Raw genomic sequence first — 12,987 nt, forward strand, 5'->3', positions numbered from 1 at the left:
ACAAACTTCACGCTAACCACATGGCAGCAGGAGCTTGGCCAAAGGAATCGATCTCCATGGTAACCTGGTTCCACATCCAGTGTGGTTTGATGTAGGGCATTTCTTCTTCTTCTTTTTTTTTTAATTTTCTCCAGACTGATAACCAACACAGATCCTGATAAAGAAATCCAATAACACAAAGGCCACATTCAGTACTTTAGCCGCAAGCTGTCGACGTAAAGATGAAAAGCATGTCGGTATATGTGTTTACACTTCAAATACACTTTGTGATATTTACAGTACGCGCTGGTTTATGCACCTGCGGGTATGGGCCATACGAGCCCGGTCATGTGCTCACGTGTGAGGAGTCAGAGCGACAGTCCCGGGCTCAGGTCAAAGGGACATTTGCGAAATGAATGCCTCCCATTTCACACGGAACGCTCCTCATTGTCTGCATCCCTCTGGTATTTAAAGTCTTTGGGACGTTGGGCACGGCGTGCTCTCAAATGTCTCTTTCCCTACTTCCATAACAGCTGCTGCTGCTGCTGCTGCTGCAGCAGTGTGGTTGGAGGCCATGTGGAGGAGAGGTGAAAGGATTTGGAGGTCAGCAGTGTGTCAACACTGCTCGTGGATGTTGTGCTTGCTGGGGGTTTGCGTGCGTTACCGATTGTGCTGAAGCCAGATCCAGTTTCTCAGGGAGGGATGTCATAATAAATACTGCTGCGGTCACACTGCACGCTCAGGTCACTTTCTGCCACACAAGTTAATATGAGGTAGCGATTGTTGGCAGGGTGAACCCCCCCCTCGTAGAATGCTGGCCTTTACCTTTCTGCTCCAGATTCTAATTTTACTCAACAATTGACGCAACATCTACTTAAAGATTCGTCAAGTGATCTCCAGGTGGTTTCGCTTACTTCGCGTTGCCATTATTCCTTTTTCTGCTTTGAGCAAAGCTCTTAACAAATCAGGCCGCATCGTATCGAAGAGATCTGTTAGTATGATATTAACCCAGCAGAACAATTTGTTTTCAGCGTGCTGCTTACTGGATGTTCCCGAGTCTCTGAAAGTAGAAAGGGAGGCAGAACAACAACTGTCATACTCCTCTGTGGTTCAGCCACCTCCCAGTTTCATTTACAGATGCTGACAGTCTCTCCTTAAAAAAGAAGAAGCTTTAAACCATTCCTTTCTAACAATTAAAATAAAATAAAAAAAATACTATAGATATGTTAGGGTTGGGTCATCTTGGACCATTGTATTAGTTCAGTTGCAACAGGTTTAGACTAATGGGAGATTTTCCTATTGCAGCAAATGACTCAAGTTTCTTTTTCTATCCATATATTGAAATGTCACCAGTGCATGTCAATAACTTCACGTGTCAATCCTGAAGTCTGTGTTTATTTTATTTATCCTCAATAGTGTATCCGAATGTGAAATATATTCTGATGGACATTGCATCAATAAACTGAATTCATAACAGAAAACTGACTTATCCATAAGAAACCAACACACGTTTAATGGCCTATTAGAGCACAGCGTCACTCCGACAATTCAAAGATCTGAATATGTTCATATACAAGTTGAAGCCAGGGACGAGATGAATCTTGCAGAGCATGATGGGATGCATGACAGCTGCATCACAGTCGATCCTTACGGGTAAGTTAGTATTTGAAAATCAAAACATGTAACAACTAAATGCCAAGATTAAGTCACTTTATAAGAAGCCCTTGGCCGTGAAAAGTTGTGCTGCCTGTCTGCTGAGCCATGTTTTTCATTTATTGGTGGAAACTGGAGTTAAGCGGAGAAAACAGAAGTTCGACCCACAACACCAGCTACTACTTCACACCCATGTCTAAATTATGATTAAACCTCCAGAAATGTTCCTTTTTGATATTGTAATTATTCTTATTATTTTCCCCGCACACGTACCTTGTCGCTGTCCTGGCACCGGAAGACATAGCAGGCACAGTTTGACGTGTCCCTCACCAGGCAAGCGAAGCTGCTGGGCTCCTGGCTGTTGTGAATCAGCTTGGTCACTTGATGGGGGCGACATTCGAACAGCACCGTGTGTGTGAGAGGGTCCCACACGACTCCCTCTCCCAGAACGGACATACATCGCACCCATGACGCCGACACGCAAAGACAGACCGTGTGACTATGGGTTACGGTGTTTAAGCCGCCCGACCGGGCGCCACCACGAGCTCCTTTCCCCGCGTGCTGCCTCCTGCCGATTTCAGCCACCACCCAGGGCAACATGGCCATGGTGGTGAGGTGATGGACCGGTAGATAGCCAATCATTGTCAGTTTGTATTGTATTTCTTCTTCCACCTCCTCCTCCTCCACCGGTCCCACCCAAGAGGCAGTCGTCTCCCGGGCCCAGGCTGGCCGGGTGGAAGAGGTGAGATGGGACAGCGATGGACATGAGCGGCGGTTCGAAGTCAGAGGGGGACAGGGATTCTCCGAGCTCCTCGGCTTCGGCGCATCCTGTTTTCTTGGTTTCACGTCAAAGTAAAGTCCCTCCATGGTGACCACAGGCCAGCTGCCCGCCTCCACGATATCTGGAAAACATCAGAGCGTTGCTTCTCAGTCATGGTTTAGTTAACTCCATTACAGTGAATTTGATTTACTTCGGTTGCCGAACTGGATGATTTGAATCAGGATGCACATGCTGAGCTGCAAATCAGACCTTTAATAATAGAACTGCTGATTTATTTATTTTTTATTTGTAACTGCACTTTTTTTTTCTTGAGCTACAGCCAAGTCAATTCAACCAGGACACTAGTGAATCAGCTGAGGGTTGCGAAAATGGTCATTTAGAGGGTACAATACAATGGTCACCTGATGTTTACCTCATCACAAACACACAGCCTGACTGCCCATTTTCCACCCTCAAGGACACAAACACATGACGCGCTCAACTGAGAATATTATATTTGCCCTGCCGGCTGTGTGACAGTAATGGAGCGAGGGAGAGAGAGAGATGAAGCTGATCTCTCCTCCTGCTGTGCGACATCATTCACAAACGCAAAGAGATCAACCAAAAGACTCGCACGCGACATAAGAAAACACGAATGAACACATGATGATTTCACACAAATCGCCACAAAGCGATGACGTTTGGCTCAGAGCATCTCCGTGTCTACCTTTACGTTTGACCTTGTAATATATACACACACACATCTCAAAGCAAATGTGACATATATAGGAACATCATGCGGAAGCGAGAACTGTTTAACAGGAGAAACGCGGCCACACACACACAAACACACACACGCACGCCGGATTTTACGCACGAAACAAGTTATTTTTACGCACAAGGTTACGAAGGCACCAAACGTCTCAAAGTCAACGTTCAATGTTTGTTTCTGCTCCGCAATTTGATCAGTTGCGTATTTCCACCCTCTCCTCCTGCCGGCACACTTACCTGTTAAGTTGTCTCCTGTACGGTGTGTGTGTGTGTTTATATGTGTGTGTGGCGGAGCTTGACAGCCCGGAGGAGCTGCGGTGTGTCAGATCACATGAGGAATACACAGTCGTACGGACACAGAGAGACCTTTACGCAGCTCCGGAGGTCTCTGGCTCGGGTTAAATATAGAAGACGGGGCAGATCCTGCCTCTTCTGGCTGTGCCACGACAAGTGCGAGCTGCGCTGCGGGGGACCACGTGCTCATGGTCAGACCAAACAGAGAAAAAAAAAGAAAAAGAGTGGTTTCAACCTCGACATTTGTCAGTTTCTATTATGGTTTGTCATCTATGTTCTGCTCAGTTTTGGGATATACCAGACAACACAATGCGAGGCTGCCGCTTGCACATTAAAAAAAAATCACCACAATAATGTCCACTAATTCGTAAAATTGAATGATTGTTACGCGCGTACTTTGGTTTCTTTATATCAAGGAATGAGCTTTGGGTGGGATATTTACTAACCGTGTCTTCACTAGAGGGTGCTCTACACGTCCAGTACCTGCAATGAGGCTCACTGTGGCTTTCACAAAATGTGAGGGGAAAAAACCCCAAAAACATTTAAATTCTGATATTTCAATTGTCTCATCTCTTATCGCAAACTTCAAAGACAAAGATGAGTCTTATAAAGAATAACAGTAAAGCAGTTTGTCAAGTCAACTGGTCCCAAGTGAATTAACAATTGAATACCATAATAGAATGTCAGCAGTTTTTAATGGTTAGTTTTTGTGGCTATAATTCCAAGAAGAGATATAAGTAAAGCTCCATGATGCAAGTTCATATGTGACATTTATTTCAACATGCTTGTGGCCCCAGGTTTATTTTATTAGGTGGTAAGACAGCACGCATGGCAACTCAGGTAGGACTGGTTTAAGACTTTAAAATAATCTGCAGTTAATTATATCGTTATAGCTCTGGAATATATAATATACAGATTTAAGTTCAACAGCAGTTCACCCCATTCAAAAAATACAAATTAAATACAGGATGTTGAACAGTTTTCAATTACAATTTCTTGGGAAGTTTCATATCGGCAGCTCAGCAACTGATATTGAAGCAGTTTGGAATGCATGAGATCAAATACATGTGACTTTAGTTAGTGAATCTAATATCACAGTCCGGAAACAGGAACGGTTGTGAATATAGACTGATCAAACATTTCATTTTCTCTCACGGAGTAAACCTGAATCAACAGCATGAAGCGAAGAGGGGTTCTTGGAAATAAAATACAACTTTTCAAGATTCGTGTAATAAATCCTACCATAAACATTTCTCATTTTTAAAGAGTAACACACGACAAAAACAGTAGGATGCCCTGATTGATCTAAATGGGTTAAAAATAAATTGTGATAAATTCAAGCCTATTTTAAACCAAAAATATCTACTGGAGTTATTAAAGGGATCATATTATACAGCTTTAACAATTCCATATGGGTCTCGGTGGTCAAAAAACCTTGGATTCACCATTTATTGAATTTCATTCATTTGAATATTGGATCATAGGAGCTGCATTCAGAATCTGCTGTGTCTGAGTGACCTGGACCGTCTCTGCCCACACATAGCCATCTTGGGAAGAAGTACTTCCTCTTGTGGTGCCATGTGCCAGAGCAGAGCTGCCTAATTGGAGGGCCTACCTTGATTGGGATTGGCTGAACCCCTGATCACACTATGTGGGGTTTGATTTCTGATTTGCTGATTGGAGCAACACACTTAAACCCCCAAATTTTTTTAATTAAGCAAGGGCGAGAGAGGACAGACTTTCTTCACTTCTGGGATGTCACTCCCCCCAGCCAGGTATGTGGATGATAATTATTACGGAAAACCACTAGAAAAGTGAATTTTGCATAATAGGACCCCTTTTTGTCCGTCAGCGCTACTCTGGTTTCGGCTGCAGTTTATTCTTCTGTGGCTCGAAGAAGTTTTCAATGATGGCGTCAACCAAGTCGTCCAGTTCCTTCTTCAGGTGTGTCACATCACTGGGAGAGAAACATCAACAATGAGTTCAAGTTAACTCTGTCAACACCAACAGTTCCACTCACAAGCCAAACCATTACAATGGAAACCTTTAGATTATGGGTTGTCAAACTTTTCAGTTTCAGCCAAGCCGGAAAAGTCAAATGCTACAATATAAGTCTGGCCACATGTTGCTATACGCAAGCTAATCCCCTAAAAATAACTTTTTTGGGTTGCAGAGGCAGGCTGCCAGTCGGTTTAAGACCCGTTCTATCCAGGTATCGGATGGAGTCATACCAAAGTAAGTAGAAAACCCGAGTTTATTTCAAGATTAATATATCAAGTACATGCATGTTGTTTAAAACCCGAGATATGCAATTAGTCTTTTTCATTAAATTGCTTCCCAGCTACTCTCCTAAGCCTGTGTGGCACATGAGCAGGGTGACAATGTGGACCTCTGGTGGTGAGAATTAAACTATTTTCCTTGTAACAATTACGCGATGCAAAGTCATTCCAATCATCCCAAACCTAGGCTGGACTGGTTTTGGCTCCGTGGGCCAGATGATACACAGTTTGGTTTATATAATCGAGCAACACCCTTTACAAATACGCTGTGACAACTTTGTTGCCTCTTTATTTTAATATTATCATTCACTGAAGTAAAAAACAAACAAACAGCCAAGCTCAGAACGAGCAAAATTTCATCCATTTTTGGGGGGGATTTTAACCCGTTATCAGACAAAGAAGACATGAAACACTGTGGCGTTGTGTGCAGCATTGTGTACATTTTAGAGGCTGCCCTTTTGTTCAACAAGTCTATATTTGAGTTTTTAAGGCGAAAGAGAAATTCTGTATCAGTTTGCGTCACTCTTGTCTTCCCGAAGCGGCTCAGAGTCGAGGAGTTTGACTTTCAGATCAAGCGAGGTTAAAAAAACAAACATATTTCACTTTGAAGACATTTATTTCCTGCCGGCCAGTGACCCACCTGTTACCAGGAGCAGCACAGAGCTCAGTGTAGTATTTGATTTTCGGCTCGGTGCCGCTGGTCCTCATGGTGGCCACGCCTCCGTTGGAGAAGCTGAAGGTGATCATCTGACTGGAACTGGAGGTGGGAAGCACCTGACACATTTCAAGACAAAGAGAGTGCAACACTTTGAGAATAAAGGCCGGCCAAATGGTCTCACGAGAACATGAGGTGCACATTCAGGACAATTTCGGTTTTGCATGGACTGCTCGTGTCTCCCGAGTGCTCACTGCTTTTTTGTCGGGCTGGTTGCTGTCGTAGCCAGTGGTCAGGTCTCGTACAGCCGAGATGGGGAAGCGACCGCAGTCGGCGGGATACGAGCTTTTCTGACCGCCGGAGTTCCGCAGACGCTCAAACAGGCTGCGGATCACATTCTGGTCATGGCAGATAAAGTAGGAGTTCTTGCTGAGGTGATAGCCGTACCTGACGGAGAGGATCGCAGAGTTACAGTCCGCCGTTCCCGGCTCCATAAATAGAGCACGGACAGGAATGAGGCGCCATGGAAACGTGCATATCTTACTCTTCGTAGATGGTCGTGAGCTGCTGGGAAACACTGATGTTTTCAGTGGCCAGATAAGATGTCATTTCTCCTGCGATGGCTGCAGCACTCACCCCATCCTTGTCCAGTACAGAGGGGCTACACATGTACCCTGGAAAACACAAACACACTTTACAACCAACTCTCAGTATGTACGAATCTCCAGTGTGTCCGGTTGGCGGTCACGTCCTGTACTCGGGAGTGTATGCAAGAAGCATGCGAATCCAATTACAGCGTCGTAATGTTGTTATATGGGAATGCTCGAAACGACGTGTCCCGACTGACCCTCTGCCAGAATACCCGTAAATGACCTTTACCGCAGGATCGAAAATAACTGAGACCAAAGTCCTCATTTGTCATAAGACTGAAGTATCTAACGTTTACTCTTTTTAATAATTCATTGACAAAAGGGAAAACATACGAGTCGGCACAATGTGTTAGAGAACTGGTCAGAGCTGCGACACTGTAAAGCCGGGATTTATTCTTCTCAAGCGAGAGCTGTGACTCAATTATTGAGTTAGTAGCAGCGTTACCTTGCAGTGTTTACATGGCAAGAAGTTTCTCAGATTAGGGAGAATGTCAACTTCACTACCTAAGGTCAGAACTGAGAACTGGCACCTGAATTATAGTTATGACACATTTGGAGGCTGAGCTTGTAAAAAGGACCAACTGTGTGTTGATTAAAAAAAACAAGTGTTAATGTCTGTGAGAATGAAAGTGGAGAGTTTGTGTGTGTGTGTGTGTATATACCTATGGCCTCCTCAAATGCAAAGAGAACAGTCTTGCCCTGGTCCAACAGATCTTTGGCTCTGTTCCCCATCCATTTGAACCCGGTTAACGTTTCCTGTACAAAAGTAATTGAGATCATTTGACGAGTGAGCGGTGACGGTAACTACAAAGTGTGGCGCAAATAGCAGTGCTGAAGCCCGCCTATAAGAGAGTGCATTTATAGGAATAATTATCCCCCCCCCCCAAAAAAAAAAAACATTTTTACTGAACATTTTGTTCTAACCCGAACCCCAAAACAAAATAAAAAACAAATGTCAAGTGTGAAATACTTAAGGCTTTGAATGAAAAAAGGAAATATAAAAATAACTATCATCACATTGTTTTAGACCGTGACTTTAAGAGTTGTTTTGGATTAAAAAAAAAAAAAAATCAGTTCAACAGGTGTATTACATGAAGAGGCGCCGTTACCTCAAAGTGGAAGCCTTCCTTCAGAGCGATGGCGCGCAGTATTTTGGAGGAGACCGTGCTGGCCAGCATGTACAGGTTTTTCACAGCGGCAGCGTCGTCAGAGTCATGTTCCTTCCAGCAGCGGAAGATCCACCATCCCAGCAGAGCTCCCAGCTCATTACCGGTGAACACTCTCCACTGCCCACTGCCACAGTTGATGGACACGAACGTAAAGACACAAACAATTTAAAAAAAACGTTTTTTTAAAGTAGTGCAGTGAAGACTGGAGGGGTGTTTACAGAGTACACATTAACAGGCCGGTCCTCAAGTTTAACATGAGCTCTTTTGAGAGTTTTAACTAGCAAAACATTAATGCAGTATTAAAAATCCAAGCACATACTTCTTCTGCTTTTCGGCCATGGCCAGTCGGTCAGCATCGGGATCATTGGCCAAAACGACGGAGGCCCCCTCTTTGTCTGCAAGTGCAAATGACAACGTCTGCAAAATAAACACAAAAAAAAACGCACAGACACGTGACTGCGTCGGCTGCGTACGACAGGCGTGGGGCTGCACTGTGCGCTACACACACCAGGACTCCTTCGCCCTCCTCTGGGTTGGGATATTTCACGGTGGGGAACTCGGGGTCCGGGTCTTTCTGCTCTTCCACGGCGTACGGAGGGTGAAGGTCGAAGGCCTTGAAAGCCGACTGGACAAATGCGTGACCGACGCCGTGCACGGACGTGTGCACGATTTTCACCTCTGAGCTCTTGTTCGTCTCCCTGGGAAGAAAGAAGCTGGAGTTAAATCATGCATCCTGATGAGTGTCGTGCTTCCTTCTATTTGTCGTGTCGACTCTATGGGCTCGTATGAGGCGCCGTTTGCACGTTTTACTTGACAACACCGAAGCCGTAAAAGGGCTTTACGGAGGCCGAAATCACATGCTTTTCCAACTGATGGGTATCTGGGAAGCACCTGTGGTGACAGTGTTTCTGGATGGCTTTGAAATACTGTGTGTGGATATCGTCGTAGGGGTCTTTCATCAAGGGGTTCTTCAAAACCTCCTCCGTGTTCCAGGACTCCGGCCACGGCTTCAGGTTTTCCTCAATCGCTTTAGAGATCCCTTTGTCATGAGGAGACACAATCTGAGCCCCGTTCTCCCAGTACACCTGCGACACAAACATTCAGGCACTGTTAACGACACAATGGAGCCTGTTCAGATTAATACAACACTGAGAGAAAAGCTGGAGAACAAATAATTACATTGCATTTGTGCAAATAGAAAGCCGACCTAATTTAAGGAGCTTCCAAAGCAAAGAGCGATTCACATAAAATCCCCAATGATGAGCAAGTGTTACCTTGTAGCCGTTGTCCTGTTTGGGATTGTGTGAAGCCGTCACCATGATACCGGCACACAGTCCCAGATGAGAAACGGCGAAGGGCTGCAAAGATGAGAGCACAACTTGAAAATTGAATTACGCAGGGAAAGAAAGCTCCACACGGGAAGGACATGCACGCTGCACACATTTGAGGCCTCGAAACTCAACCCGTACCGGAACCCCAGAAACTCCCACTAAGAGAGTGAATGTGTCCTCACCATGTCACAACCCAAGTGTGCAATGAATGGAAAGATACATTAGAAAAACGCTGAAAAATTGTTACGTTATAAGTGTACAGTTTGACAAAGATTAAGAGCAAAAGAAAACAGGTTAACGTATGAGTTCCAAAGCTCATTAAAAAAAAAGAATAATGTAATCTAATAATGATGAAACCAACAGTGATCCTGGATGACCTGATCGCTCTTGTTTTGTAGTTCACAGCTGTGGATTCTTCTGAGACCTATTTTATTTTGAATGTCTAATATTAGCAAACATTCTAAATCTCTGGACAGAATTACGTCAGATTGTTTCAGTACAACTCTCCAATACCAAAATGGGCCAATATTGACAGAGACACAAGCATGGTGCCTCTTCCTCCAACTGAACCAGACCCGTTGAATCGTTGGTTCGTTACACAACACGTTGCACACGAGCCAGAACTGAGTGCTCGGATGGAATTTGCCCGATAACTTCTGCCCCACGAGCAAACAATGCAGCAGCAGCAGTGTGACGTCACTGAACGAGTCTGTCACAAATCGAGACCGCAGCGGTGAAATACCAAAAGCATCTTCCTCCCTAATGTGTTGAAACATTTGCGACTGTGTTGCAGAAAGTGATTCACCACAAAGGGAGTCGGGGTGATGTCGGAGAAGAGGTGAACCGGCACGCCTCGGCTGACGAACACGGCCGCAGCCAGGTTGGCGAAGCGTTTGCTGCCGCCGCCGCTGGGAGGGTGGGCCCGGGCGTCGTAGCCGATCACCACCCCTCGCTCTTTCAGGTTCTCGAAGCTCCGTTCCAGGTAGCAGCAGAAACCCTTGGGGAGAAGACGACACAAAAGGGAGTTGCAGAAGTCGGGTATTGAGACATTTCACGTCCGCAAACTATTCCATCTCGCCCAAAAGCTGCGGGGAGGAAATACTGACTGGTGACAACACGGGAGGCTTGTGGGTCACGGTATGAAGCGGACAAAGGGGATCTCAGACGGTAGCCGACAAAAATAAATAAATAAATACAAAAAATCAGACATGCACCTGTGTGGTCTGAATGATCGTCAGGTCATTCATGCAGGACGTGCCAGGACCCATAGCTGCTCTCAGGCCTGCTGTGCCAAACTCCATCCTGGACGAGAAGCATTTCCGCAGAGCCTCCGTCGCGCCGTCCTTCACCAGCTCCTTCACCATCGACGCCGTTTTAGGGTTCTTGCGAAAGAAAAATCACATGCGTTTTGTTAAAAAGTACAAAGTTTAAACAGGCATTCAAATACTGATCTTAGTTCTGGGCTGCGTTCTTTGTCACTTCATCAGATTAACATTATATTAATAAGTTGGTTGCATCTGGGATTAGTGTGACTTTATTTAATATGCAACTTGTAACTGCAATTAGTAACTAATTTTTTATAACAAATATATGCAGAATTAAATAGGAACCCAACAGACTCTGTACTGTCAGAGAGGACATACTAACATTACTTATAGTAGAGGCTGGGAAAGTTACAGTTTTGACTGTTATATTTATAAATATCACTTTTTATAGTGGTCAATTTATACATCTGTTGACGATTGGCAACATTTGGCCACTTTTGTTAAAGGATACGTTTAAAGAGTACACCTGTTCTACTTATAAGCTGAAAAAGATGCATTCAAAAAAAGTAGTAACTTCTGCATAAAAAAAATAAAAAATAATCTAAAAGGTATCGTAAGGTTGTAGCTCCTACGGCGATGGTACTTCCTTTTTAATTTGGTCTATGAGCAAACGGCACGAGCGCAATTTTCCTCAAACTCGTGAATGTGGGATCCCTTTCAAATGTGGCCTAACTGATGACATCTCACATCTACTTAAAGAAAGAATGAGCCGGTTTGTTGTGGTCAAATGGCAAGATACACATTCTTTTAATCATGTGTTGGTGTGTTTCCAATACCATGTGACTTTTGTTAAGAGTGCACCAGATTTAACATGAGCCCTCAGTCAGGACATTAAACTGTAGTTATCATAACGTCCTGACAAGGTAAAGTGACGTTTCATTGGTCCATAATTCCAAAAAAAACAGTTTTACAGAAATAATTGGGTGATTAGTTAGGTTAATTTGTGAAACATATAAAGCAGCTAATACATTAAATGAACAGCTTGAAATAACTTCTGGGTGAAAGGTTCTTTGGTCCATGTATTTCTGATGCGATATAAAGTCACTGATTGTGCAGAGTGGATCTACCCGAATACCTGAGGGTGTGACATAATATGTATTTTTGTCCATGGATGCAGAATTTATGACCACTGCATTGGAACACATTAAAGAAGAGGCCAGTGGCTGTAAAAGATTATCTCATTTCTTTCACAAAGTAGGCATTTTAATATGTGCTTTCTTTTTTTAGAAGTGATCAAGTAAAACACACACATGCTGTATATACACAAAATACAATGGGCATTATCATATCTGGAAGGCGAATAGTCCGCTTCACGAATGAACTACATAAACTGACAGCGAAGCAGTCTGTAGTTTCCATTAATCGTCAGAATTATAATACATATTTGTGAAAAGCTAGCTTATGGGATAGAAATGTAAGTAATGTAAAGCCAATCAATGAGATTTCTCATCACTGGCATTTAGAGTGACATCTTTACGCTTCGTCCGCCATAGAATGTCCACCAATGCACAGTTTAATATCCAAGCGACACGTTTAACTATCCCCGATGGTTTATAAAAGCAGTGGAGGAGTATTTAATGTATTTCGCTGCCTCCAACACGGGAGCTAGCCTGCTAGCTGACACAACCCACCCGGTCATACTGCAGCCACTGCCGGACAGCCTGGTCCAGCTTGCTGTCCCCGGTGGAGTCCAAACTGTTGTCCATTGGTCCTCTCGGTCCGAGCCTCGATATTTTTCCGGCTTTCCGCCTCCAGCGATACGGGGTGAATTCGCTCACCCTGAAGGGACTTGTCCTCACCACGGAGGGAAAGAGAGACAGGAGCAACTCGCTGCTTCTCTCCACTACCTGGGGCGGAACGACGTCAAGCGGCACGAGTTAACTCCGGTGCTGCGTTCACGGACTGACGCAAAAGCTTGTTATTAAGAGTGTTACATTAACTCCACCCCATTCAAGTTTAAAAGTTCCATATTATGCTAATTTTTTTCTAAAACTTTCTTGACCGTAATAGGTGTTCCACATAGCCTGCGTATCAGGTCCCAGAAACTCTGTCATCTCCTTCACTTGCTAACTTTTTAGCGAATGTGTGCTCACAAGGGCGATTCAGAGTTATTGTTTCCCT

The 12,987-nt window shown here is 44.3% G+C and overlaps 2 protein-coding genes across 3 annotated transcripts in view; both read right to left on the bottom strand.

Annotated features, from left to right (window-relative positions):
- tbc1d1 (TBC1 (tre-2/USP6, BUB2, cdc16) domain family, member 1) overlaps positions 1 to 3,530 on the bottom strand; it is a 41,890-nt gene extending 38,360 nt beyond the window's left edge. For both annotated transcript variants that reach the window (XM_080518063.1, XM_080518062.1), the window contains exons 1-2: positions 3,401 to 3,530; positions 1,906 to 2,534 (exon numbers count right to left, since the gene is read on the bottom strand). In XM_080518063.1, the coding sequence (XP_080374189.1) occupies positions 1,906 to 2,499 (594 nt within the window). In that variant the 5' untranslated portion in view covers positions 2,500 to 2,534; positions 3,401 to 3,530. The remainder of the gene's footprint in view (positions 1 to 1,905; positions 2,535 to 3,400) is intronic.
- Positions 3,531 to 4,202: 672 nt separating this feature from the next.
- pgm2 (phosphoglucomutase 2) lies at positions 4,203 to 12,693 on the bottom strand. Its single transcript, XM_080516922.1, has 13 exons — positions 12,498 to 12,693; positions 10,756 to 10,923; positions 10,347 to 10,538; positions 9,485 to 9,568; positions 9,102 to 9,295; positions 8,719 to 8,908; positions 8,530 to 8,627; positions 8,151 to 8,334; positions 7,704 to 7,797; positions 6,936 to 7,065; positions 6,646 to 6,838; positions 6,377 to 6,510; positions 4,203 to 5,414 (listed from the first exon to the last, which is right to left on the bottom strand). Exons 1-13 carry the CDS (start codon positions 12,570 to 12,572, stop codon positions 5,312 to 5,314), a joined length of 1,839 nt encoding a protein of 612 aa, XP_080373048.1. The 5' UTR covers positions 12,573 to 12,693; the 3' UTR covers positions 4,203 to 5,311.
- Positions 12,694 to 12,987: the final 294 nt, after the last annotated feature.

This window comes from Blennius ocellaris (genome assembly GCF_963422515.1).
Source record: "Blennius ocellaris genome assembly, chromosome: 3".
NCBI lineage: Eukaryota > Metazoa > Chordata > Actinopteri > Blenniiformes > Blenniidae > Blennius > Blennius ocellaris.